Source organism: Xenopus tropicalis, chromosome 3, assembly GCF_000004195.4.
Source record: "Xenopus tropicalis strain Nigerian chromosome 3, UCB_Xtro_10.0, whole genome shotgun sequence".
NCBI classification, from domain to species: domain Eukaryota; kingdom Metazoa; phylum Chordata; class Amphibia; order Anura; family Pipidae; genus Xenopus; species Xenopus tropicalis.
Window position 1 is genome coordinate 2943729 of NC_030679.2, and position 23984 is coordinate 2967712.

General features: G+C 53.8%; 2 protein-coding genes across 2 annotated transcripts in view; one reads left to right on the forward strand and one right to left on the reverse strand.

Annotated features, from left to right (window-relative positions):
* pkp2 (plakophilin 2) overlaps positions 1-18267 on the forward strand; it is a 31866-nt gene extending 13599 nt beyond the window's left edge. Inside the window, 9 exon segments of the mRNA NM_001102842.1 lie at positions 3932-4139; positions 4481-4658; positions 10300-10417; positions 11938-12102; positions 12204-12377; positions 15133-15286; positions 16174-16363; positions 16479-16566; positions 17661-18267. Of these exon segments, the coding sequence (NP_001096312.1) occupies positions 3932-4139; positions 4481-4658; positions 10300-10417; positions 11938-12102; positions 12204-12377; positions 15133-15286; positions 16174-16363; positions 16479-16566; positions 17661-17729 (1344 nt within the window). The 3' untranslated portion in view covers positions 17730-18267.
* stk38l (serine/threonine kinase 38 like) overlaps positions 1-23984 on the reverse strand; it is a gene marked incomplete at its 3' end in the record, with an annotated part of 387778 nt that overhangs the window by 317243 nt on the left and 46551 nt on the right.

Sequence of the window (23984 nt, forward strand, 5' to 3'; positions counted from 1 at the left end):
GGGCTCCTTACTGTAAGGGCAGTCAGGTTATGGGGTTCCCTACCTAGAGAGGGGGAATGAGTGATACATTGGGGGTGGGGAGGAAAGGGGATCTCAACATCAGCATAGGAAGGGGTTCCTTACTGTAAGGGCAGTCAGGTTATGGGGTTCCCTACCCAGAGAGGGGGAATGAGTGATACATTGGGGGGGGGGGGAGGAAAGGGGATCTCACCATCAGCATAGGGAGGGGTTCCTTACTGTAAGGGCAGTCAGGTTATGGGGTTCCCTACCCAGAGAGGGGGAATGAGTGATACATTGGGGGGGGGGAGGAAAGGGGATCTCACCATCAGCATAGGAAGGGGTTCCTTACTGTAAGGGCAGTCAGGTTATGGGGTTCCCTACCCAGAGAGGGGGAATGAGTGATACATTGGGGGTGGGGGGGAAAGGGGATCTCACCATCAGCATAGGGAGGGGCTCCTTACTGTAAGGGCAGTCAGGTTATGGGGTTCCCTACCTAGAGAGGGGGAATGAGTGATACATTGGGGGTGGGGAGGAAAGGGGATCTCACCATCAGCATAGGAAGGGGCTCCTTACTGTAAGGGCAGTCAGGTTATGGGGTTCCCTACCTAGAGAGGGGGAATGAGTGATACATTGGGGGTGGGGAGGAAAGGGGATCTCAACATCAGCATAGGAAGGGGTTCCTTACTGTAAGGGCAGTCAGGTTATGGGGTTCCCTACCCAGAGAGGGGGAATGAGTGATACATTGGGGGGGGGAGGAAAGGGGATCTCACCATCAGCATAGGGAGGGGTTCCTTACTGTAAGGGCAGTCAGGTTATGGGGTTCCCTACCCAGAGAGGGGGAATGAGTGATACATTGGGGGTGGGGGGAAAGGGGATCTCACCATCAGCATAGGGAGGGGCTCCTTACTGTAAGGGCAGTCAGGTTATGGGGTTCCCTACCTAGAGAGGGGGAATGAGTGATACATTGGGGGTGGGGAGGAAAGGGGATCTCAACATCAGCATAGGAAGGGGTTCCTTACTGTAAGGGCAGTCAGGTTATGGGGTTCCCTACCAAGAGAGGGGGAATGAGTGATACATTGGGGGTGGGGGGGAAAGGGGATCTCACCATCAGCATAGGAAGGGGTTCCTTACTGTAAGGGCAGTCAGGTTATGGGGTTCCCTACCCAGAGAGGGGGAATGAGTGATACATTGGGGGTGGGGAGGAAAGGGGATCTCACCATCAGCATAGGAAGGGGTTCCTTACTGTAAGGGCAGTCAGGTTATGGGGTTCCCTACCCAGAGAGGGGAATGAGTGATACATTGGGGGGGGGGGAGGAAAGGGGATCTCACCATCAGCATAGGAAGGGGTTCCTTACTGTAAGGGCAGTCAGGTTATGGGATTCCCTACCCAGAGAGGGGGAATGAGTGATTCATTGGGGGTGGGGAGGAAAGGGGATCTCACCATCAGCATAGGAAGGGGTTCCTTACTGTAAGGGCAGTCAGGTTATGGGATTCCCTACCCAGAGAGGGGGAATGAGTGATACATTGGGGGTGGGGAGGAAAGGGGATCTCACCATCAGCATAGGAAGGGGTTCCTTACTGTAAGGGCAGTCAGGTTATGGGGTTCCCTACCAAGAAAGGGGGGAATGAGTTAAAGCCACATCCCCTCTATCCGGTGCCACATAAACAAGTGGCGCAGGGGGCGGGGCATGGCGGGGGGGGGATCTCACAGCAGGGCTGGAGGCGCAGGGAGTTGGGGCTGAAGGTTTAATCCCCTCAGGAATTCTGCGCCTGGTTCTGAAATTCATGTGAGACATTAACCCTTAGAGCCTGGCGCTTTAACCCTTTCATAGCACTGGGGTTCCCGGGTGTGATAACTTTATAGAGGGACTGGGTGGGAGGGGCTTCAGGATGCTCGTTAAAGGGGAAGTTTACCTTTAAATAACTTTTAATACGATGTAGATATTGATATTCTGAAACAATTTGCAATTGGTCTTCATTTTTTATGCCTTTTCAGTTATGTAGCTTTTAGTTCAGCAGCTCCCCAGCAGCTCTCTGGTTGCTAAGGTCTTGTTTACCCTAGCAACCAGGCAGTGGTTGGAATGAGAGACGGGTATATTATTAGGGGAGGGGGCTGAATAGAAAGATAAGGAATAAAAAGTAACAATAACAATAAAACTGGAGCCTCACAGAGCAATAGGGTTTGGCTGCCGGGGTCAGTGACCCCCATTTGAAAGCTGCAAAGAGTCAGAAAAGGGGGGCAAGTAATTCAAACACTATAAGAAATAAATAATGAAGACCAATTGCAAAGTTGCCCCAGCGACTCTCTGCTTGTGACTTAATTAAGTATGCGCAAGTGCTCAGCCAATGAGGAAAGAGACAGACTCTAACTCCCATATGGAATAAAAGCTTGCCCAGGAGCGGTAACCCATAGCAACCAATACTATATTTGCTTTGAAACAGGTGACCAATGAATGCCGCCTGCTGATTGGTTGCTAGAGATTCCTGCTCCTGGGGGAAACTTAGTGCTGTTTAGTGCTTACTTATTGCAGGGCAACTATCCCCCCCCAGTACATTTGGTACAATCCATGCCCACATAGTCGCTGAGGTTGATAAAATGACCTCCCTGGCTGATCCGTGCTCCCCGTTTCTCTCTCTGTCGCCGGGCAGGTTTATACCCTCGGGGGGATCCCCCGGCTGATCTGTACCCCCTTTTCTCTCTCTCTCTGTCGCCGGGCAGGTTTATACCCTCGGGGGATCCCTCACCTGATCTGTACCCCCTTTTCTCTCTCTGTCACCGGGCAGGTTTATAATCTCAGGGGGATCCCTCACCTGATCTGTACCCCCTTTTCTCTCTCTTTCTGTCGCCGGGCAGGTTTATACCCTCGGGGGGATCCCTCACCTGATCTGTACCCCCTTTTCTCTCTCTCTCTGTTGCCAGGCAGGTTTATAATCTCGGGGGGATCCCCCGGCTGATCTGTACCCCCTTTTCTCTCTCTGTCGCCGGGCAGGTTTATACCCTCGGGGGGATCCCCCGGCTGATCTGTACCCCCTTTTCTCTCTCTGTCGCCGGGCAGGTTTATACCCTCGGGGGGATCCCCCGGCTGATCTGTACCCCCTTTTCTCTCTCTCCCTGTTGCCAGGCAGGTTTATAATCTCGGGGGGATCCCTCACCTGATCTGTACCCCCTTTTCTCTCTCTGTCGCCGGGCAGGTTTATACCCTCGGGGGGATCCCCCGGCTGATCTGTACCCCCTTTTCTCTCTCTCTCTGTTGCCGGGTAGGTTCATAATCTCGGGGGGATCCCCCAGCTGATCTGTACCCCCTTTTCTCTCTCTGTTGCTGGGTAGGTTTATAATCTCGGGGGGATCCCCTGGCTGATCTGTACCCCCTTTTCTCTCTCTCTCTGTTGCCGGGCAGGTTTATACCCTGGGGGGGGGTCCCCCGGCTGATCTGTACCCTCTTTTCTCTCTCTGTTGCCGGGCAGGTTTATACCCTGGGGGGGTCCCCCGGCTGATCTGTACCCCCTTTTCTCTCTCTGTTGCCGGGCAGGTTTATACCCTGGGGGGGGTCCCCCGGCTGATCTGTACCCTCTTTTCTCTCTCTGTTGCCGGGCAGGTTTATACCCTGGGGGGGTCCCCCGGCTGATCTGTACCCTCTTTTCTCTCTCTGTTGCCGGGCAGGTTTATAATCTCGGGGGGATCCCTCACCTGATCTGTACCCCCTTTTCTCTCTCTGTCGCCGGGCAGGTTTATACCCTGGGGGGGTCCCCCGGCTGATCTGTACCCCCTTTTCTCTCTCTGTTGCTGGGCAGGTTTATACCCTGGGGGGGGTCCCCGGCTGATCCGTACCCCCTTTTCTCTCTCTCTCTGTTGCCAGGCAGGTTTATAATCTCGGGGGGATCCCCCGGCTGATCTGTACCCCCTTTTCTCTCTCTCTCTGTTGCCGGGCAGGTTTATAATCTCGGGGGGATCCCCCGGCTGATCCGGCAGCTGAAGGGCGACAGTGAGGAGGTGCAACGGGCATCGTGCGCCGCGCTGCGCAACTTGGTGTTCGAGGACAATGACAACAAACTGGAGGTGTGTGAGCAGCGTGGGATCCCCGTGGCCCTCAAACTGCTTGGGGAGACCCAGGACTTGGAGATAAAGCGCCAGATCACAGGTACCGGCACCACTACAACTCCCAGCATCCTATTCTGACCCACTGGGGCACTGACACCCCTTTGTCTCCGGGGCACAATGTTGGTCCTTTGTCCTTCTCGTTCCCTCGCGACCCCCTCCTCCCCCCCATTCTCTGATTAAATGGAAACAAAATATCCCAATCGGGATATACCAATGTGTATCCGGGGGTGCCAACGCTCACTGAAGGTCACTGCCCCCTTTATTCTACCCCCCCCCCCCCGATAATAATTTCTCCTCAAGGTCAGTTCCTGAGCTCCCGCTACATTGTCTCAGTGTCAGAACCAGCAGTGCAGGGAGTTACCCTTGTCTCTTATCTGGCAGGGCTGCTGTGGAACTTGTCCTCCAACGACCAACTAAAGAGCTGCCTCATCCGGGACGCCCTGAAGCCCCTCACCAGGACCATCATCATCCCCAGCTCGGGGTGGGGGGAGGGGGAGTACTCCAAAAGCTCCGCCCTGTCGGACCCCGATATCTTCTACAATGCCACCGGCTGCCTCAGGTGAGAAGTTGCCCTTTTAGCAGTTATTGCTGCACCTACCCCCCCCTCAGGGGTTAAACTTGCCAACATGGGTAGGGCCCTTGGTCAGTAGGAGAAGATGGGGACAGTAGGGCAAGGTGGAGACAGTAGGGCAAGATGGAGACAGTAGGGCAAGATGGAGACAGTAGGGCAAGATGGAGACAGTAGGGCAAGATGGGGACAGTAGGGCAAGATGGAGACAGTAGGACAAGATGGAGACAGTAGGGCAAGATGGGGACAGTAGGGCAAGATGGGGACAGTAGGACAAGATGGGGACAGTAGGGCAAGATGGGGACAGTAGGACAAGATGGAGACAGTAGGGCAAGATGGGGACAGGAGGACAAGATGGAGACAGTAGGACAAGATGGGGACAGTAGGACAAGATGGAGACAGTAGGGCAAGATGGAAACAGTAGGGCAAGATGGGGACAGTAGGGCAAGATGGGGACAGTAGGGCAAGATGGAGACAGTAGGGCAAGATGGAGACAGTAGGGCAAGATGGGGACAGTAGGGCAAGATGGAGACAGTAGGGCAAGATGGAGACAGTAGGGCAAGATGGGGACAGTAGGGCAAGATGGGGACAGTAGGGCAAGATGGAGACAGTAGGGCAAGATGGGGACAGTAGGGCAAGATGGAGACAGTAGGGCAAGATGGAGACAGTAGGGCAAGATGGGGACAGTAGGGCAAGATGGAGACAGTAGGGCAAGATGGAGACAGTAGGACAAGATGGGGACAGTATGGACAAGATGGGGGCAGTAGGGCAAGATGGGGACAGTAGGACAAGATGGGGACAGTAGGACAAGATGGAGACAGTAGGGCAAGATGGGGACAGTAGGGCAAGATGGAGACAGTAGGACAAGATGGGGACAGTAGGGCAAGATGGGGACAGTAGGGCAAGATGGGGACAGTAGGGCAAGATGGGGACAGTAGGGCAAGATGGGGACAGTAGGGCAAGATGGAGACAGTAGGGCAAGATGGGGACAGTAGGGCAAGATGGGGACAGTAGGGCAAGATGGGGACAGTAGGGCAAGATGGGGACAGTAGGGCAAGATGGAGACAGTAGGGCAAGATGGGGACAGTAGGGCAAGATGGAGACAGTAGGGCAAGATGGAGACAGTAGGGCAAGATGGGGACAGTAGGGCAAGATGGGGACAGTAGGGCAAGATGGGGACAGTAGGGACAAGATGGGGACAGTAGGGCAAGATGGGGACAGTAGGACAAGATGGGGACAGTAGGACAAGATGGAGACAGTAGGGCAAGATGGGGACAGTAGGGCAAGATGGAGACAGTAGGACAAGATGGGGACAGTAGGACAAGATGGAGACAGTAGGGCAAGATGGGGACAGTAGGGCAAGATGGGGACAGTAGGGCAAGATGGGGACAGTAGGGCAAGATGGGGACAGTAGGGCAAGATGGAGACAGTAGGGCAAGATGGGGACAGTAGGGCAAGATGGGGACAGTAGGGCAAGATGGGGACAGTAGGGCAAGATGGGGACAGTAGGGCAAGATGGAGACAGTAGGGCAAGATGGGGACAGTAGGGCAAGATGGAGACAGTAGGGCAAGATGGAGACAGTAGGGCAAGATGGGGACAGTAGGGCAAGATGGGGACAGTAGGGCAAGATGGGGACAGTAGGGCAAGATGGAGACAGTAGGGCAAGATGGGGACAGTAGGACAAGATGGGGACAGTAGGACAAGATGGAGACAGTAGGACAAGATGGGGACAGTAGGGCAAGATGGGGACAGTAGGACAAGATGGGGACAGTAGGACAAGATGGGGACAGTAGGACAAGATGGGGACAGTAGGACAAGATGGGGACAGTAGGACAAGATGGAGACAGTAGGACAAGATGGGGACAGTAGGACAAGATGGAGACAGTAGGGCAAGATGGAGACAGTAGGACAAGATGGAGACAGTAGGGCAAGATGGGGACAGTAGGGCAAGATGGGGACAGTAGGACAAGATGGGGACAGTAGGGCAAGATGGGGACAGTATGGCAAGAAGGAGACTGCGGGGCAAGAGACAGTAGGACAAGATGGAGCCAATAAAACCAAAAAGAGTTACAGATATAGATAATGGGGTGAGTAACGCAGGTCCCGTTTCAGATGAATAACAGTCAGTATAGTGACCCCCCCCCCCAAATCTCTCGTTTCTCACCCACAAATCGGGGCCCCACCCTGCACCTGTTGCTGCGGATCAGATAAAGGCTCCTTTATGCGCCGGGATTGGCTGGGGGCCAGGGAGCGCATTAATGATTCATTAGGAGCTCAGATCTGATGTACGAGAGGCTCATTCTCATGTTTCCTGGGGGGGCCGTGCCCTGTGTGCGCTCACATAGCAGCAGCCCCGCCCCTGTGCCACTATAGGAACTGTCCCCCTCACCCCAAGGAAGCATTGAGATACCCAGGGGTGCCCCAAGCTCTACCCTACTAAAGGGTAAATATGCCTCTTAATTCATTTAACATCAAGAACTCTATTTGTCTTCTCCTGCCCAGCAGTAACCTCACCTAGCGCTCTATGGGCAGGAAGAGTTCAGAGGAAGTGGGGAGGAACTGAGAGGATGTAGGTGGGAGAGGAAGTGGAAGAAAGTGAGTGGAAGTGGGAAGGAAGTGATAGGAAGTTAGAAGAAGTTGGAAGGAATTGCACGGATGTGGGTGGAAGAGAAACTGGAAGGATTGAGAAGATGTAAGTGGAGGAGGAAGGGAATAGGAAGTGAGAAGATGTAGGTGGTGGAGGAAGTGAGAAGATGTAGGTGGAGGAGGAAGGGGAAGGAAGTGAGGAGATGTATGTGGAGGAGGAAGGGGAAGGAAGTGAGGAGATGTATGTGGAGGAGGAAGGGGAAGGAAGTGAGGAGATGTAGGTGGAGGAGGAAGGGGAAGGAAGTGAGGAGATGTATGTGGAGGAGGAAGGGGAAGGAAGTGAGGAGATGTAGGTGGAGGAGGAAGGGGAAGGAAGTGAGGAGATGTAGGTGGAGGAGAAAGTGGAATGAAGTGAGAAGATGTGGGTGGAGGAGGAAGTGGAAGGAAGTGAGAAGATGTAGGTGGAGGAGGAAGGAAGTGAGAAGATGTAGGTGGAGGAGAAAGTGGAAGGAAGTGAGAAGATGTAGGTGGAGGAGGAAGGAAGTGAGAAGATGTAGGTGGAGGAGGAACTGGAAAGAAGTGAGAAGATGTAGGTGGAGGAGGAACTGGAAGGAAGTGAGAAGATGTAGGTGGAGGAGGAAGGAAGTGAGAAGATGTAGGTGGAGGAGGAACTGGAAGGAAGTGAGAAGATGTAGGTGGAGGAGGAACTGGAAAGAAGTGAGAAGATGTAGGTGGAGGAGGAACTGGAAGGAAGTGAGAAGATGTAGGTGGAGGAGGAAGGAAGTGAGAAGATGTAGGTGGAGGAGGAACTGGAAGGAAGTGAGAAGATGTAGGTGGAGGAGGAAGGAAGTGAGAAGATGTAGGTGGAGGAGGAAGGAAGTGAGAAGATGTAGGTGGAGGAGGAAGGAAGTGAGAAGATGTAGGTGCAGGAGGAGGAGGAAGGGGAAGGGGAGGGAGTAACCCTTGACACAAGGATTTGTGTATCAATCTCATTACATTGTGTCGTTCCCACTAGGAACAAAGGGAATCCTGGGACCCGGGCAGGGCCAATAGAAATCCTTATCAGGGCCGGGGCTGGTGTATCAGTCACTGATTGGCCTCGTTAGGGTTAATGATTAAACAAAGAGGCAAAAGCAGCAAAAACAACTTCTGACTTTGCATTAGGGCCCCAGTGCTGCCATCAGGGGGGTACGGGTCATGTTAGGGCCCCAGTGCTGCCATCAGGGGGGTACAGGCCATGTTAGGGCCCCAGTGCTGCCATCAGGGGGGTACAGGCCATGTTAGGGCCCCAGTGCTGCCATCAGGGGGGTACAGGCCATGTTAGGGCCCAGTGCTGCCATCAGGGGGGTACAGGCCATGTTAGGGCCCCAGTGCTGCCATCAGGGGGGTACAGGCCAAGTTAGGGCCCCAGTGCTGCCATCAGGGGGGTACAGGCCATGTTAGGGCCCCAGTGCTGCCATCAGGGGGGTACAGGCCATGTTAGGGCCCCAGTGCTGCCATCAGGGGGGTACAGGCCATGTTAGGGCCCCAGTGCTGCCATCAGGGGGGTACAGGCCATGTTAGGGCCCCAGTGCTGCCATCAGGGGGGTACAGGCCATGTTAGGGCCCCAGTGCTGCCATCAGGGGGGGTACGGGTCATGTTAGGGCCCCAGTGCTGCCATCAAGGGGTACAGGCCATGTTAGGGCCCCAGTGTTGCCATCAGGGGGGTACAGGCCATGTTAGGGCCCCAGTGCTGCCATCAGGGGGGTACAGGACATGTTAGGGCCCCAGTGCTGCCATCAGGGGGGTACAGGCCATGTTAGGGCCCCAGTGCTGCCATCAGGGGGGGTACGGGTCATGTTAGGGCCCCAGTGCTGCCATCAAGGGGTACAGGCCATGTTAGGGCCCCAGTGTTGCCATCAGGGGGGTACAGGCCATGTTAGGGCCCCAGTGCTGCCATCAGGGGGTACAGGCCATGTTAGGGCCCCAGTGTTGCCATCAGGGGGGTACAGGCCATGTTAGGGCCCCAGTGCTGCCATCAGGGGGGTACAGGCCATGTTAGGGCCCCAGTGCTGCCATCAGGGGGGTACAGGCCATGTTAGGGCCCCAGTGCTGCCATCAGGGGGGTACAGGTCATGTTAGGGCCCCAGTGTTGCCATCAGGGGGGTACAGGCCATGTTAGGGCCCCAGTGCTGCCATCAGGGGGGTACAGGCCATGTTAGGGCCCCAGTGCTGCCATCAGGGGGGTACAGGTCATGTTAGGGCCCCAGTGTTGCCATCAGGGGGGTACAGGCCATGTTAGGCCCCAGTGCTGCCATCAGGGGGTACAGGCCATGTTAGGGCCCCAGTGCTGCCATCAGCACACTTGGGGGGGCTGCTCTGCTACACACTGGGGGGGGCTGCTACACACTGGGGGGGGGGCTGCTACACACTGGGGGGGGCTGCTCTGTGACACACCGGGGGGGGGGGGGGGCTGCAACACGCCGGGGGCAGGTAGTAACATGTAGCACCCTGGGTATTACCTGCGGAAGCTGGAAAGCCGGAGCCTGGGGAGAGGAATGTGTCAGCTCTTGGGATTCCTGGGATCTGATTGATGGCTCCTCCCACATTCCCGCTGCCTTTTGTCTTTGTGCTCCTGAAACTCAGCGCCTGGGGCAAAGGGCAGATGCCCCCCACCCTGGACCCTCCTGTGGGTAAATATTTGGGAAATAAGAGCCTGAAATCTGATCCCAAGAGCTGACACCTCTCCCAAGGCTCCGGCTTCCAGGCAGTTTATACCCAGGGCATTACATGTTCCTACCTGCCCCCGGCTCCATGTAAACAACCCCTCAGGAATCCAAATGAACAGGGGGGGGGGGGTTCTCATTCAAACTGTTGCTAGGGTAATTTGCACCCTAGCAACCATATAGCTGGTAAAATTCCAAACTGAATAAAAAAGCTATGTAATTCTACAACTGCAAATAATAAAAAATGAAGACCATTGTTTCAGAATAGCAGTCTCTACAACAACCCTGAGTTACCCCATGGGGGGCATCAGTCACTGATCTCACTCTGTCCTCCAATAGGAACATGAGTTCCGCCGGGCCAGAGGGGAGGAAGGCCATGCGCGACTGCGAGGGGCTGATTGATGCGCTGGTGCATTATACCCGGGGCAGCATCGCTGACTACAAACCCGACGACAAGGTACTGACCCTAGTAACCCCGGGGCAAATCTGTGAGTGTGGGGGGAGGTGCCATTGGGGCAGTATTAGGGGGAGAGTGAAATGAGGGTAATTACAGGGATAACCCCCACAGGCCTGGGATTGTACAGTTCCTGCCTGGGGCCCCTAGGGGCCAATGCCACCCAGTAATGACTGCCCGGGGCCCCCAGGGGCCAATACCACCCTGTAATGACTGCCTTGGACCCCCCGGGGGCCAATACCACCCAGTAATAACTGCCTTGGACCTCCCGGGGGCCAATACCACCCAGTAATGACTGCCTGGGACCCCCCGGGGGCCAATACCATTAAGTAATGACTGCCCGGGGCCCCCGGGGGCCACTATCACCCAGTAATGACTGCCGGGGACCCCCAGGGGCCAATATCACCCAGTAATGACTGTCGGGGGCCCCCAGGGGCCAATATCACCCAGTAATGACTGCCCGGGGCCCCCAGGGGCCACTATCACCCAGTAATGACTGCCCGGGACCCCCAGGGGCCAATACCACCCAGTAATGACTGCCTGGGACCCCCCGGGGGCCAATACCATTAAGTAATGACTGCCCGGGGCCCCCAGGGGCCAATACCACCCAGTAATGACTGCCTGGGACCCCCCAGGGGCCAATACCACCCAGTAATGACTGCCCGGGGCCCCCGGGGGCCAATACCACCCAGTAATGACTGCCTGGGACCCCCCCGGGGGCCAATACCATTAAGTAATGACTGCCCGGGGCCCCCAGGGGCCACTATCACCCAGTAATGACTGCCCGGGACCCCCAGGGGCCAATACCACCCAGTAATGACTGCCTGGGACCCCCCGGGGGCCAATACCATTAAGTAATGACTGCCCGGGGCCCCCGGGGGCCACTATCACCCAGTAATGACTGCCGGGGACCCCCAGGGGCCAATATCACCCAGTAATGACTGTCGGGGGCCCCCAGGGGCCAATACCACCCAGTAATGACTGCCCGGGACCCCCAGGGGCCAATACCACCCAGTAATGACTGCCTGGGACCCCCCGGGGGCCAATACCATTAAGTAATGCCTGCCCGGGGGCCACTATCACCCAGTAATGACTGCCCGGGGCCCCCGGGGGCCAATACCACCCAGTAATGACTGTCGGGGGCCCCCAGGGGCCAATACCACCCAGTAATGACTGCCTGGGACTCCCTGGGGGCCAATACCATTAAGTAATGACTGCCCGGGGCCCCCAGGGGCCAATGCCACCCAGTAATGACTGCCAGGGGCCCCCAGGGGCCACTATCACCCAGTAATGACTGCCCGGGGCCCCCAGGGGTCACTATCACCCAGTAATGACTGCCCAGGACCCCCAGGGGCCACTATCACCCAGTAATGACTGCCCAGGACCCCCAGGGGCCAATACCACCCAGTAATGACTGCCCGGGGCCCCCAGGGGCCACTATCACCCAGTAATGACTGCCCAGGACCCCCAGGGGCCAATACCACCCAGTAATGACTGTGGGGGGCACTTTGTGTGTGTTTCAGGCGACAGAGAACTGCGTGTGTATCCTGCACAATCTCTCGTACCAACTGGAGGCCGAGCTGCCCGGCACTTACACCCAGTCCATCTATCGGGCCGGCCGGGGGGCCCCCCGCTCCGAGGAGGAGACCGTCGGGTGTTTCGGAACCCGGAGCAGAAAAATAAAGGAGGTGGGGGTCAGTCTCTGTAACGCGCGCCCGGCGCAGGGAGTTGTAGTTCATACGGGTATAGACATGAATGGGGGGAACTTACTGCGCCTCTTGCTTTGCAGCAATGGGGGGAAGCGCCGATGGCCGAGGAGAAGAACAACCCCCGGGGGGTGGAATGGCTGTGGCACTCGATCCTTGTGCGAATGTACCTGTCACTCATCGCCAAGAGCAACCGGAACTACACCCAGGAGGCATCACTGGGGGCCCTCCAGAACCTCACTGCCGGCACCGGCCCAGTAAGTACCTCAGTGTGGCTCCTCCCACCTACATTTATACACATGGCCACGCCCTCTGCGCTATAGCATTCAGTTTCATATAAGGGAAACAGAGACAGTCACACGGGTACCGGGAAATACACTCCCCCCGTGCAAAGGAAGCAGAGACAGTCACATGGGTACCGGGAAATACACTCCCCCCGTGCAAAGGAAGCAGAGACAGTCACATGGGTACCGGGAAATACACTCCCCCCGTGCAAAGGAAGCAGAGACAGTCACATGGGTACCGGGAAATACACTCCCCCGTGCAAAGGGAGCAGAGACAGTCACATGGGTACCGGGAAATACACTCCCCCCGTGCAAAGGAAGCAGAGACAGTCACACGGGTACCGGGAAATACACTCCCCCCGTGCAAAGGAAGCAGAGACAGTCACACGGGTACCGGGAAATACACTCCCCCGTGCAAAGGAAGCAGAGACAGTCACATGGGTACCGGGAAATACACTCCCCCCGTGCAAAGGAAGCAGAGACAGTCACACGGGTACCGGGAAATACACTCCCCCCGTGCAAAGGAAGCAGAGACAGTCACACGGGTACCGGGAAATACACTCCCCCGTGCAAAGGAAGCAGAGACAGTCACATGGGTACCGGGAAATACACTCCCCCCGTGCAAAGGAAGCAGAGACAGTCCACACGGGTACCGGGAAATACACTCCCCCCGTGCAAAGGAAGCAGAGACAGTCACACAGGTACCGGGAAATACACTCCCCTGTGCAAAGGAAGCAGAGACAGTCACACGGGTACCAGGAAATACACTCCCCCGTGCAAAGGAAGCAGAGACAGTCACATGGGTACCGGGAAATACACTCCCCCGTGCACAGGAAGCAGAGACAGTCACATGGGTACCAGAAATACACTCCCCCGTGCAAAGGAAGCAGAGACAGTCACATGGGTACCGGGAAATACACTCCCCCGTGCAAAGGAAGCAGAGACAGTCACATGGGTACCGGGAAATACACTCCCCCGTGCACAGGAAGCAGAGACAGTCACATGGGTACCAGGAAATACACTCCCCCGTGCAAAGGAAGCAGAGACAGTCACATGGGTACCGGGAAATACACTCCCCCGTGCAAAGGAAGCAGAGACAGTCACATGGGTACCAGGAAATACACTCCCCCGTGCAAAGGAAGCAGAGACAGTCACATGGGTACCGGGAAATACACTCCCCCGTGCAAAGGAAGCAGAGACAGTCACATGGGGTACCGGGAAATACACTCCCCCGTGCAAAGGAAGCAGAGACAGTCACATGGGTACCGGGAAATACACTCCCCCGTGCAAAGGAAGCAGAGACAGTCACACGGGTACCGGGAAATACACTCCCCCGTGCAAAGGAAGCAGAGACAGTCACACGGGTACCAGGAAATACACTCCCCCGTGCAAAGGAAGCAGAGACAGTCACACGGGTACCGGGAAATACACTCCCCCGTGCAAAGGAAGCAGAGACAGTCACACGGGTACCAGGAAATACACTCCCCCGTGCAAAGGAAGCAGAGACAGTCACACGGGTACCGGGAAATACACTCCCCCGTGCAAAGGAAGCAGAGACAGTCACACGGGTACCGGGAAATACACTCCCCCGTGCAAAGGAAGCAGAGACAGTCACACGGGTACCGGGAAATACACTCCCCCGTGCAAAGGAAGCAGAGACAGTCACACGAGTACCGGGAAATACACTCCCCCGTGCAAAGGAAGCAGAGACAGTCACACGGGTACCGGGAAATACACTCCCCCGTGCAAAGGAAGCAGAGACAGTCACATGGGTACCAGGAAATACACTCCCCCGTGCAAAGGAAGCAGAGACAGTCACACGGGTACCGGGAAATACACTCCCCCGTGCAAAGGGAGCAGAGACAGTCACACGGGTACCGGGGAATACAGCGTGTCAGTAGGCATGCTGGGAGATGAAGTCCCTCAGAATCCGGTGTGATGGGTTTGGGACTGATGAATCTGTTTCTTATTACAGAGAAAGGTCACAATAGTAATAATATTACTGTCTGTGAGAGAAATGCCTTGGGGTTAAATCTAAATGGGCGGGTGGGGGGTATTAAGGGGGGAATTCCCTCACCTGGGGCCAGTCAGTCAGTGAGAGTCAGACAGGCTTTGAAGGATGGTCCCACCCTCCCCTCGGGGCATGAAGCAAAGTATTCTCACTATTTTCTCCATTGTATGTATAGTTACCATAAAACTATGGCACATAGGGATTCCCCTGTACTAAGCACAATTCAGCAGGAACAGCCCCCTAAGTTTGCCCATAGCCTGTACAGAGAGATACCATAAAACTATGGCACATAGGGATTCCCCTGTACTAAGCACAATTCAGCAGGAACAGCCCCCTAAGTTTGCCCATAGCCTGTACAGAGAGATACCATAAAACTATGGCACATAGGGATTCCCCTGTACTAAGCACAATTCAGCAGGAACAGCCCCCTAAGTTTGCCCATAGCCTGTACAGAGAGATACCATAAAACTATGGCACATAGGGATTCCCCTGTACTAAGCACAATTCAGCAGGAACAGCCCCCTAAGTTTGCCCATAGCCTGTACAGAGAGATACCATAAAACTATGGCACATAGGGATTCCCCTGTACTAAGCACAATTCAGCAGGAACAGCCCCCTAAGTTTGCCCATAGCCTGTACAGAGAGATACAGTGATGCTTCACATGTACATTATATTTTACTGTATTTACACCCCCATGTACCTGTCTCGCCCCCCAGATGCCGTCGACTGTCGCTCACATGATCATACAGAAAGAGACCGGCCTCCAGCACATACGGAATATACTCAATTCCAGTGATTCCGGAGTGAAACGGACGGCAGTCTCGCTGCTGAGAAACCTGTCTCGCTACTCTAACCTCCAGAATGAGATCGGTCAGTGCTGGGACATTGTCTCGTATTGCAGATTCCCCTTCTTACTACAACTCCCAGAATCCTCCAGCAGCCAGTATCTGTAAGGGATGCTGGGAATTGTAGTGAGATTTACATGGAACGTCAGAAGTCTGTGAAGTCTTGATGTATATGTGGATGGATAGATAGATGATACATAGATAGATAGATAGATAGATAGATAGATAGATAGATAGATAGATAGATAGATAGATAGATAGAGAAAGAGATGGATAGATAGATAGATAGAGAAAGAGATGATTAGATAGATAGGGAAAGAGATAGATGGATAAATAGATAGATAGATAGATAGATAGATAGATAGATAGATAGATAGGGAAAGAGATAGATAGATAGATAGAGAAAGAGATAGATAGATAGATAGATAGATAGGGAAAGAGATAGATAGATAGACAGATAGATAGATAGATAGATAGATAGATAGGGAAAGAGATAGATGGATAGATAGATAGATAGATAGATAGATAGATAGATAGAGAAAGAGATAGATAGATAGATAGATAGATAGATAGATAGATAGATAGATAGATAGATAGATAGATAGGGAAAGAGATAGATAGATAGATAGATAGATAGAGAAAGAGATAGATAGATGGATAGATAGATAGATAGATAGATAGATAGATAGATAGGGAAAGAGATGGATAGATAGGGAGATATATATATATAGAAAGAGAGATAGAGACATAGATATAGATAGACAGATACATATATAGAGAAAGAGATAGATAGAGAGAGATAAATAGGTAGATATAGAGAAATACTGTATATAGAGACATAGATAGGCAGATAGATATATAGATAGAATGTTCTATGTATAATTAATGTACAGTGTCCCCCCCCCCCCCCAGCAAGAGAGGTTCTGCCGGACCTGGTGCGGTTGGTCCCCGGCGCAGTCCCAGAGACCAGTGTGGCCAATGAGACGGCGGCGTCCGTCTGTTACGTCATCAACAACTTAATCTCCAAGAGCTCGGAGAGCGCCCGGGCGGTGCTTAGCAACGGGGGGGTCCCCAAACTCAGCAGCCTCAGCATCAGCGACAGGTAGGAATGGGCCCCGCCCCCTGGAACGGCTCACCTTGTGGCATCCTGGGGGGGAAACGGGGAGGGGCTCTGGCATTATTACGTCTGAATGATAACTGTGTTTTCCCTATTTCAGTAATTTGGCTACCAAGACGGGCAAGGCGGCCTCCATTGTTCTGTACAGCATGTGGGCCCACCAGGACTTGCACAGCACCTACAAAAAGGTAAATACCCCCCCCAAGGGATACTGTAGCAGCCTATAGGGGCCCAGTATTGTATCGGCCTATAGGGGCCCAGTAGTGTATCGGTCTATAGGGGCCCAGTAGTGTATCGGCCTATAGGGGCCCAGTACTGTATCGGCCTATAAGGGCCCAGTTGTGTATCGGCCTATAGGGGCCCAGTAGAGAAATGTATCAACCTATAAGGGCCCAGTACTGTATCAGCCTGTAAGGGCCCAGTACTGTATCGTCCTATAGGGGCCCAGTAGAGAAATGTATTGGCCTATAGGGGCCCAGTACTGTATCGGCCTATAAAGGCCCAGTACTGTATCAGCCTATAAGGGCCCAGTAGAGAAATGTATCAGCCTATAAGGGCCCAGTACTGTATCGGCCTATAAGGGCCCAGTACTGTATCGGCCTATAGTGGCCCAGTACTGTATCGGCCTATAGGGGCCCAGTACTGTATCGGCCTATAGTGGCCCAGTACTGTATCGGCCTATAGGGGCCCAGTACTGTATCGGCCTATAGGGGCCCAGTACTGTATCGGCCTATAGGGGCCCAGTACTGTATCGGCCTATAAGGGCCCAGTACTGTATCGGCCTATAGTGGCCCAGTACTGTATCGGCCTATAGGGGCCCAGTACTGTATCGGCCTATAGGGGCCCAGTACTGTATCGGCCTATAGGGGCCCAGTACTGTATCGGCTTTTGGGCCCAGTACCGTATCGGCCTATAGGGGCCCAGTACTGTATCGGCTTTTGGGCCCAGTACCGTATCGGCCTATAGGGGCCCAGTACTGTATCGGCCTATAGGGGCCCAGTACTGTATCGGCCTATAGGGGCCCAGTACTGTATCGGCTTTTGGGCCCAGTACCGTATCGGCCTATAGGGGCCCAGTACCGTATCGGCCTATAAGGGCCCAGTACCGTATCGGCCTATAAGGGCCCAGTACTGTATCAGCCTATAAGGGCCTAGTAGAGAAATGGATCAGCCTATAAGGGCCCAGTAGAGAAATACACACAGGCCAATCAGGAATGAGTAATATTTCGGTAATTATCTGGAGGAACCGTTACTAACTCCGCCTCCCCCCCCTCCCCCCACAGTCCCTGTACAAGAAGGCAGATTTCGTCAACCCCCGCACCCTGAAGGCTTACAATTCGCTCCGAGACTGAAAGTTCTGGCGCTCGCTCCGAACCCGCCTTTCCCCTGTCATCACTCCATCCCTCGCACCCTGCTTGGCTGCTGCAGCGGAACTGAGTGCTAGCTCTTGGGATCAGCACGCCGACATCACACGGACCCCGGCGCCTGGGAGGGATGACTGGGACTTTCTGCTTTTATTGGGATCTGGTTTATTGTCGCGAACAGAAACCCAGGGATCCGGGATGCTGCTGCTTTCTGATTGGTCAGTGACTAAGGCAGCTGATTGGCTGGCGCAGGAGGAGGAGAGTATTAAAGCCGGTCCTGCACTATTAACCTGGAACGTTTGCACCAAATAATACTAATATCGATGAAGAATTCAATGACCGGCCAATCAGAACACCCCGGATGGGGATCTTCCTGATCACGTGATTTTCAGCCTCCTGTTATATCCTGAGACTGGGCAGGATTCGCTACATACGTTGCAAGGGTTAAAGAATCATTTACTAACATTTCTGTGCCAATAAGAATCACTTTATGCATAAAAGCTTGCTGCTGATTGGCTGCCACTAATCACTGGGGTCGTTGACCCTTCATTAACTGATAGTATGATGCAAACAGTGACTATTTGCAGTTGGTCTTCGTTTTTATTTTGAATGATTTAGCTTTCTATTCAGCAGCTCCTTGGTTTGGGGTTTTAGCATCTGGTTGTTAGGGCCAATTTACCCTAGCAACTAGGCAGTGGTGTGAGTGAGAGACTGGAATATGAATAGAGAGGGACTGAATGGAAATAGGAGAAATTATATTTGTATCTCGCAGAGCAATAGGGTTTGGCTGCCGGGGTCGGTGACCCCCTGTGTGAAAGCTGCAAAGAGTCAGAAATTATTGGGTAGAACAAAGTATGTTGTGTTGCATTATGGGATAAATTGTTGGTTGTACCCCGTGCTGGGGGGGGCAGGTGATTCATAAATAAAGGGCTGAGGGGCAATATTAGGGTCTTACTCAGGGGGCCATGTATATGTGTACAACATGCCAGGGGCTCATTCTCTTTAGTACATGGGATCTGTTATCCAGAAAGCTCCAATAAATTGCAGTGCTATTAGCCTTAATGCAAGGTGCTCCGGATTATGGAACCGCCCCGTATCCAGAAAGCCCCCCAGGCCCCAAGCATTCTGGATAATAGATCCCGGGACAGACTGAGGGTTCCGTAATCTGAGATGAAGAACACGGCGGGAACACGGGGGGGACACGGAGGGAACACGGGGGGAACACGGGGGGGACACGGGGGGAACACGGGGGGGACACGGAGGGGACACGGAGGGAACACGGAGGGAACACGGAGGGAACACGGAGGGGACACGGGGGGGACACGGAGGGTAACACGGGGGGGGACACGGAGGGGACACGGGGGGAACACGGAGGGGACACGGAGGGAGCACGGAGGGGACACGGGGGGGACACGGAGGGAACACGGGGGGAACACGGGGGGACACGGAGGGGACACGGAGGGAACACGGGGGGGACACGGAGGGAACACGGGGGGGACACGGGGGGGACACGGAGGGAACACGGGGGGAACACGGGGGGGACACGGAGGGGACACGGGGGGAACACGGGGGGGACACGGAGGGGACACGGAGGGAACACGGGGGGGACACGGGGGGAACACGGAGGGAACACGGGGGGGACACGGAGGGAACACGGGGGGGACACGGGGGGAACACGGAGGGAACACGGGGGGAACATTGAGGGAGCGTGTTGGGTTCTGGGTCCCAGCGACGGGGAAAGAAGATTTGACCTGAAATCCTTTGTTTTGTGTCTGTTTCCCTCTCACTCCGAATGCACCGAATGGTCAATAAAACTGCTTGTATATTTTCTATATAAATGTGAGATGGAAACGGGAGAGAGTTTGGGGTAAAACCGGGAACGGGGAGAGAGTTTGGGGTAAAAACCGGGAACGGGGAGAGAGTTTGGGGTAAAAACCGGGAACGGGGAGAGAGTTTGGGGTAAAAACCGAGAACGGGGAGAGAGTTTGGGGTAAAAACCGAGAACGGGGAGAGAGTTTGGGGTAAAAACCGGGAACGGGGAGAGAGTTTGGGGTAAAAACCGAGAACGGGGAGAGAGTTTGGGGTAAAAACCGAGAACGGGGAGAGAGTTTGGGGTGACAAAAAGGGAACGGGGAGTTTGGGGTGACAAAAAGGGAACGGGGAGAGAGTTTGGGGTGACAAAAAGGGAACGGGGAGAGAGTTTGGGGTGACAAAAAGGGAACGGGGAGAGAGTTTGGGGTGACAAAAAGGGAACGGGGAGAGAGTTTGGGGTGACAAAAAGGGAACGGGGAGAGAGTTTGGGGTAAAAACCGGGAACGGGGAGAGAGTTTGGGGTAAAAACCGAGAACGGGGAGAGAGTTTGGGGTAAAAACCGAGAACGGGGAGAGAGTTTGGGGTAAAAACCGGGAACGGGGAGAGAGTTTGGGGTGACAAAAAGGGAACGGGGAGAGAGTCTGGGGCGAAACGGGGAGAGAGTCTGGGGCGGAAAGGGTGGAACGGGGAGAGAGTTTGGGGCGGAAAGGGTGGAACGGGGAGAGAGTACGAGTAACGGGGAGAGAGTTTGGGGTAAAAACCGAGAACGGGGAGAGAGTTTGGGGTGACAAAAAGGGAACGGGGAGAGAGTTTGGGGTGACAAAAAGGGAACGGGGAGAGAGTTTGGGGTAAAAACCGGGAACGGGGAGAGAGTTTGGGGTAAAAACCGAGAACGGGGAGAGAGTTTGGGGTAAAAACCGAGAACGGGGAGAGAGTTTGGGGTAAAAACCGGGAACGGGGAGAGAGTTTGGGGTGACAAAAAGGGAACGGGGAGAGAGTCTGGGGCGAAACGGGGAGAGAGTCTGGGGCGGAAAGGGTGGAACGGGGAGAGAGTTTGGGGCGGAAAGGGTGGAACGGGGAGAGAGTTTGGGGCGGAAAGGGTGGAACGGGGAGAGAGTTTGGGGCGGAAAGGGTGGAACGGGGAGAGAGTACGAGTAACGGGGAGAGAGTTTGGGGTAAAAACCGAGAACGGGGAGAGAGTTTGGGGTGACAAAAAGGGAACGGGGAGAGAGTTTGGGGTGACAAAAAGGGAACGGGGAGAGAGTTTGGGGTAAAAACCGGGAACGGGGAGAGAGTTTGGGGTAAAAACCGAGAACGGGGAGAGAGTTTGGGGTAAAAACCGGGAACGGGGAGAGAGTTTGGGGTGACAAAAAGGGAACGGGGAGAGAGTCTGGGGCGAAACGGGGAGAGAGTCTGGGGCGGAAAGGGTGGAACGGGGAGAGAGTTTGGGGCGGAAAGGGTGGAACGGGGAGAGAGTTTGGGGCGGAAAGGGTGGAACGGGGAGAGAGTTTGGGGCGGAAAGGGTGGAACGGGGAGAGAGTTTGGGGCGGAAAGGGTGGAACGGGGAGAGAGTTTGGGGCGGAAAGGGTGGAATGGGGAGAGAGTTTGGGGCGGAAAGGGTGGAACGGGGAGAGAGTTTGGGGGTTCTCTTCTAACTCAAGGGGATCTTTTCACTTTAGGGGCCACAGACGTTCCCTCCGGCAGATCCCCCCGTTTCTATGGCCGGACACAGCGCTCGGCTCCCAATACACAACACAGAGCAGAAAGGGGCAAAGCTCCTGCCTCAGACTCTGCAACATGGGGGCATTAGTTACGGGGGCATTAGTTACCCTGGGGCCCCTGAGTGCAATAACCTGGGCCGGACCATTAGCCTATAGGGGCAAACCATACAATATGCGGCACAAACTGGTACAGTTTAGAGAAATCATCCCAAATATTTGCCTTTTCTGCCCTGGGGGGGCAATTAGTCACTGACTGCGTCAGCAGAACTGCCCAACTCCCTGCCCGCCCCAATATGTTGCCCGTATCTGCTGTTACTGTCTGTACTGACAGGGGCCCCATGACTCCCGGGGGCCAATGCCCTTTCTATAAACCAGTGAGAGGCCTCGTCTGAAACAACTGCTGGGTCTGTTACAGGCAAAAACTCCTGAACTCACTGACGTCCCCGGGACCGGTCCGACCAGTTCCCTGCACCCCAGGGCCCCAGCCTGCGGCCTCTCTGTGCAACTTTCCCTTTACTTTGTCATTCCCCGAACTGCTCCTCCCGACTGTATCACTATAAACCCAGTGAGAATGGGGGGTGAATGGATATTGGGGAGTTGTATCAGGAGTCAGAACCAGCAGTGCAGGGAAGGGAAAGGGACAGACACAGTGACAGTTACACATAACTATAAACCCAGTGAGAATGAGGAATGAATGGATATTGGGGAGTTGTATCAGGAGTCAGAACCAGCAGTGCAGGGAAGGGAAAGGGACAGACACAGTGACAGTTACACATAACTATAAACCCAGTGAGAATGAGGGATGAATGGTATTGGGGAGTTGTATCAGGAGTCAGAACCAGCAGTGCAGGGAAGGGAAAGGGACAGACACAGTGACAGTTACACATAACTATAAACCCAGTGAGAATGAGGGATGAATGGATATTGGGGAGTTGTATCAGGAGTCAGAACCAGCAGTGCAGGGAAGGGAAAGGGACAGACACAGTGACAGTTACACATAACTATAAACCCAGTGAGAATGAGGGATGAATGGATATTGGGGAGTTGTATCAGGAGTCAGAACCAGCAGTGCAGGGAAGGGAAAGGGACAGACACAGTGACAGTTACACATAACTATAAACCCAGTGAGAATGAGGATGAATGGGTATTGGGGAGTTGTATCAGGAGTCAGAACCAGCAGTGCAGGGAAGGGAAAGGGGACAGACACAGTGACAGTTACACATAACTATAAACCCAGTGAGAATGAGGAATGAATGGGTATTGGGGAGTTGTATCAGGAGTCAGAACCAGCAGTGCAGGGAAGGGAAAGGGACAGACACAGTGACAGTTACACATAACTATAAACCCAGTGAGAATGAGGAATGAATGGATATTGGGGAGTTGTATCAGGAGTCAGAACCAGCAGTGCAGGGAAGGGAAAGGGGACAGACACAGTGACAGTTACACATAACTATAAACCCAGTGAGAATGAGGAATGAATGGATATTGGGGAGTTGTATCAGGAGTCAGAACCAGCAGTGCAGGGAAGGGAAAGGGACAGACACAGTGACAGTTACACATAACTATAAACCCAGTGAGAATGAGGGATGAATGGATATTGGGGAGTTGTATCAGGAGTCAGAACCAGCAGTGCAGGGAAGGGAAAGGGACAGACACAGTGACAGTTACACATAACTATAAACCCAGTGAGAATGAGGGATGAATGGGTATTGGGGAGTTGTATCAGGAGTCAGAACCAGCAGTGCAGGGAAGGGAAAGGGACAGACACAGTGACAGTTACACATAACTATAAACCCAGTGAGAATGAGGTTTTGCTTCCCCTTTAAATGGCACCTCATTAGTGCGTGACTAATGCTGGTTGGTGCCATTACTTATTGATGAGCAATTGGCACCCGTTCTGCCCAGACTGGGTCACAGGTAAAGTGGCACCAATGTAGCAGCTGTAAGTACTGATTAGCGGCAGTTACTGCACTGTCAGTTATCACTGAAGAAGTTGATTTAATTCCCTTTTCTGCGAGCAAATTGGGTTTATAGTTATGTGTAACTGTCACTGTGTCTGTCCCTTTCCCTTCCCTGCACTGCTGGTTCTGACTCCTGATACAACTCCCCAATACCCATTCATCCCTCATTCTCACTGGGTTTATAGTTATGTGTAACTGTCACTGTGTCTGTCCCTTTCCCTTCCCTGCACTGCTGGTTCTGACTCCTGATACAACTCCCCAATACCCATTCATCCCTCATTCTCACTGGGTTTATAGTTATGTGTAACTGTCACTGTGTCTGTCCCTTTCCCTTCCCTGCACTGCTGGTTCTGACTCCTGATACAACTCCCCAATATCCATTCATTCCTCATTCTCACTGGGTTTATAGTTATGTGTAACTGTCACTGTGTCTGTCCCTTTCCCTTCCCTGCACTGCTGGTTCTGACTCCTGATACAACTCCCCAATATCCATTCATTCCTCATTCTCACTGGGTTTATAGTTATGTGTAACTGTCACTGTGTCTGTCCCTTTCCCTTCCCTGCACTGCTGGTTCTGACTCCTGATACAACTCCCCAATATCCATTCATCCCTCATTCTCACTGGGTTTATAGTTATGTGTAACTGTCACTGTGTCTGTCCCTTTCCCTTCCCTGCACTGCTGGTTCTGACTCCTGATACAACTCCCCAATATCCATTCATTCCTCATTCTCACTGGGTTTATAGTTAT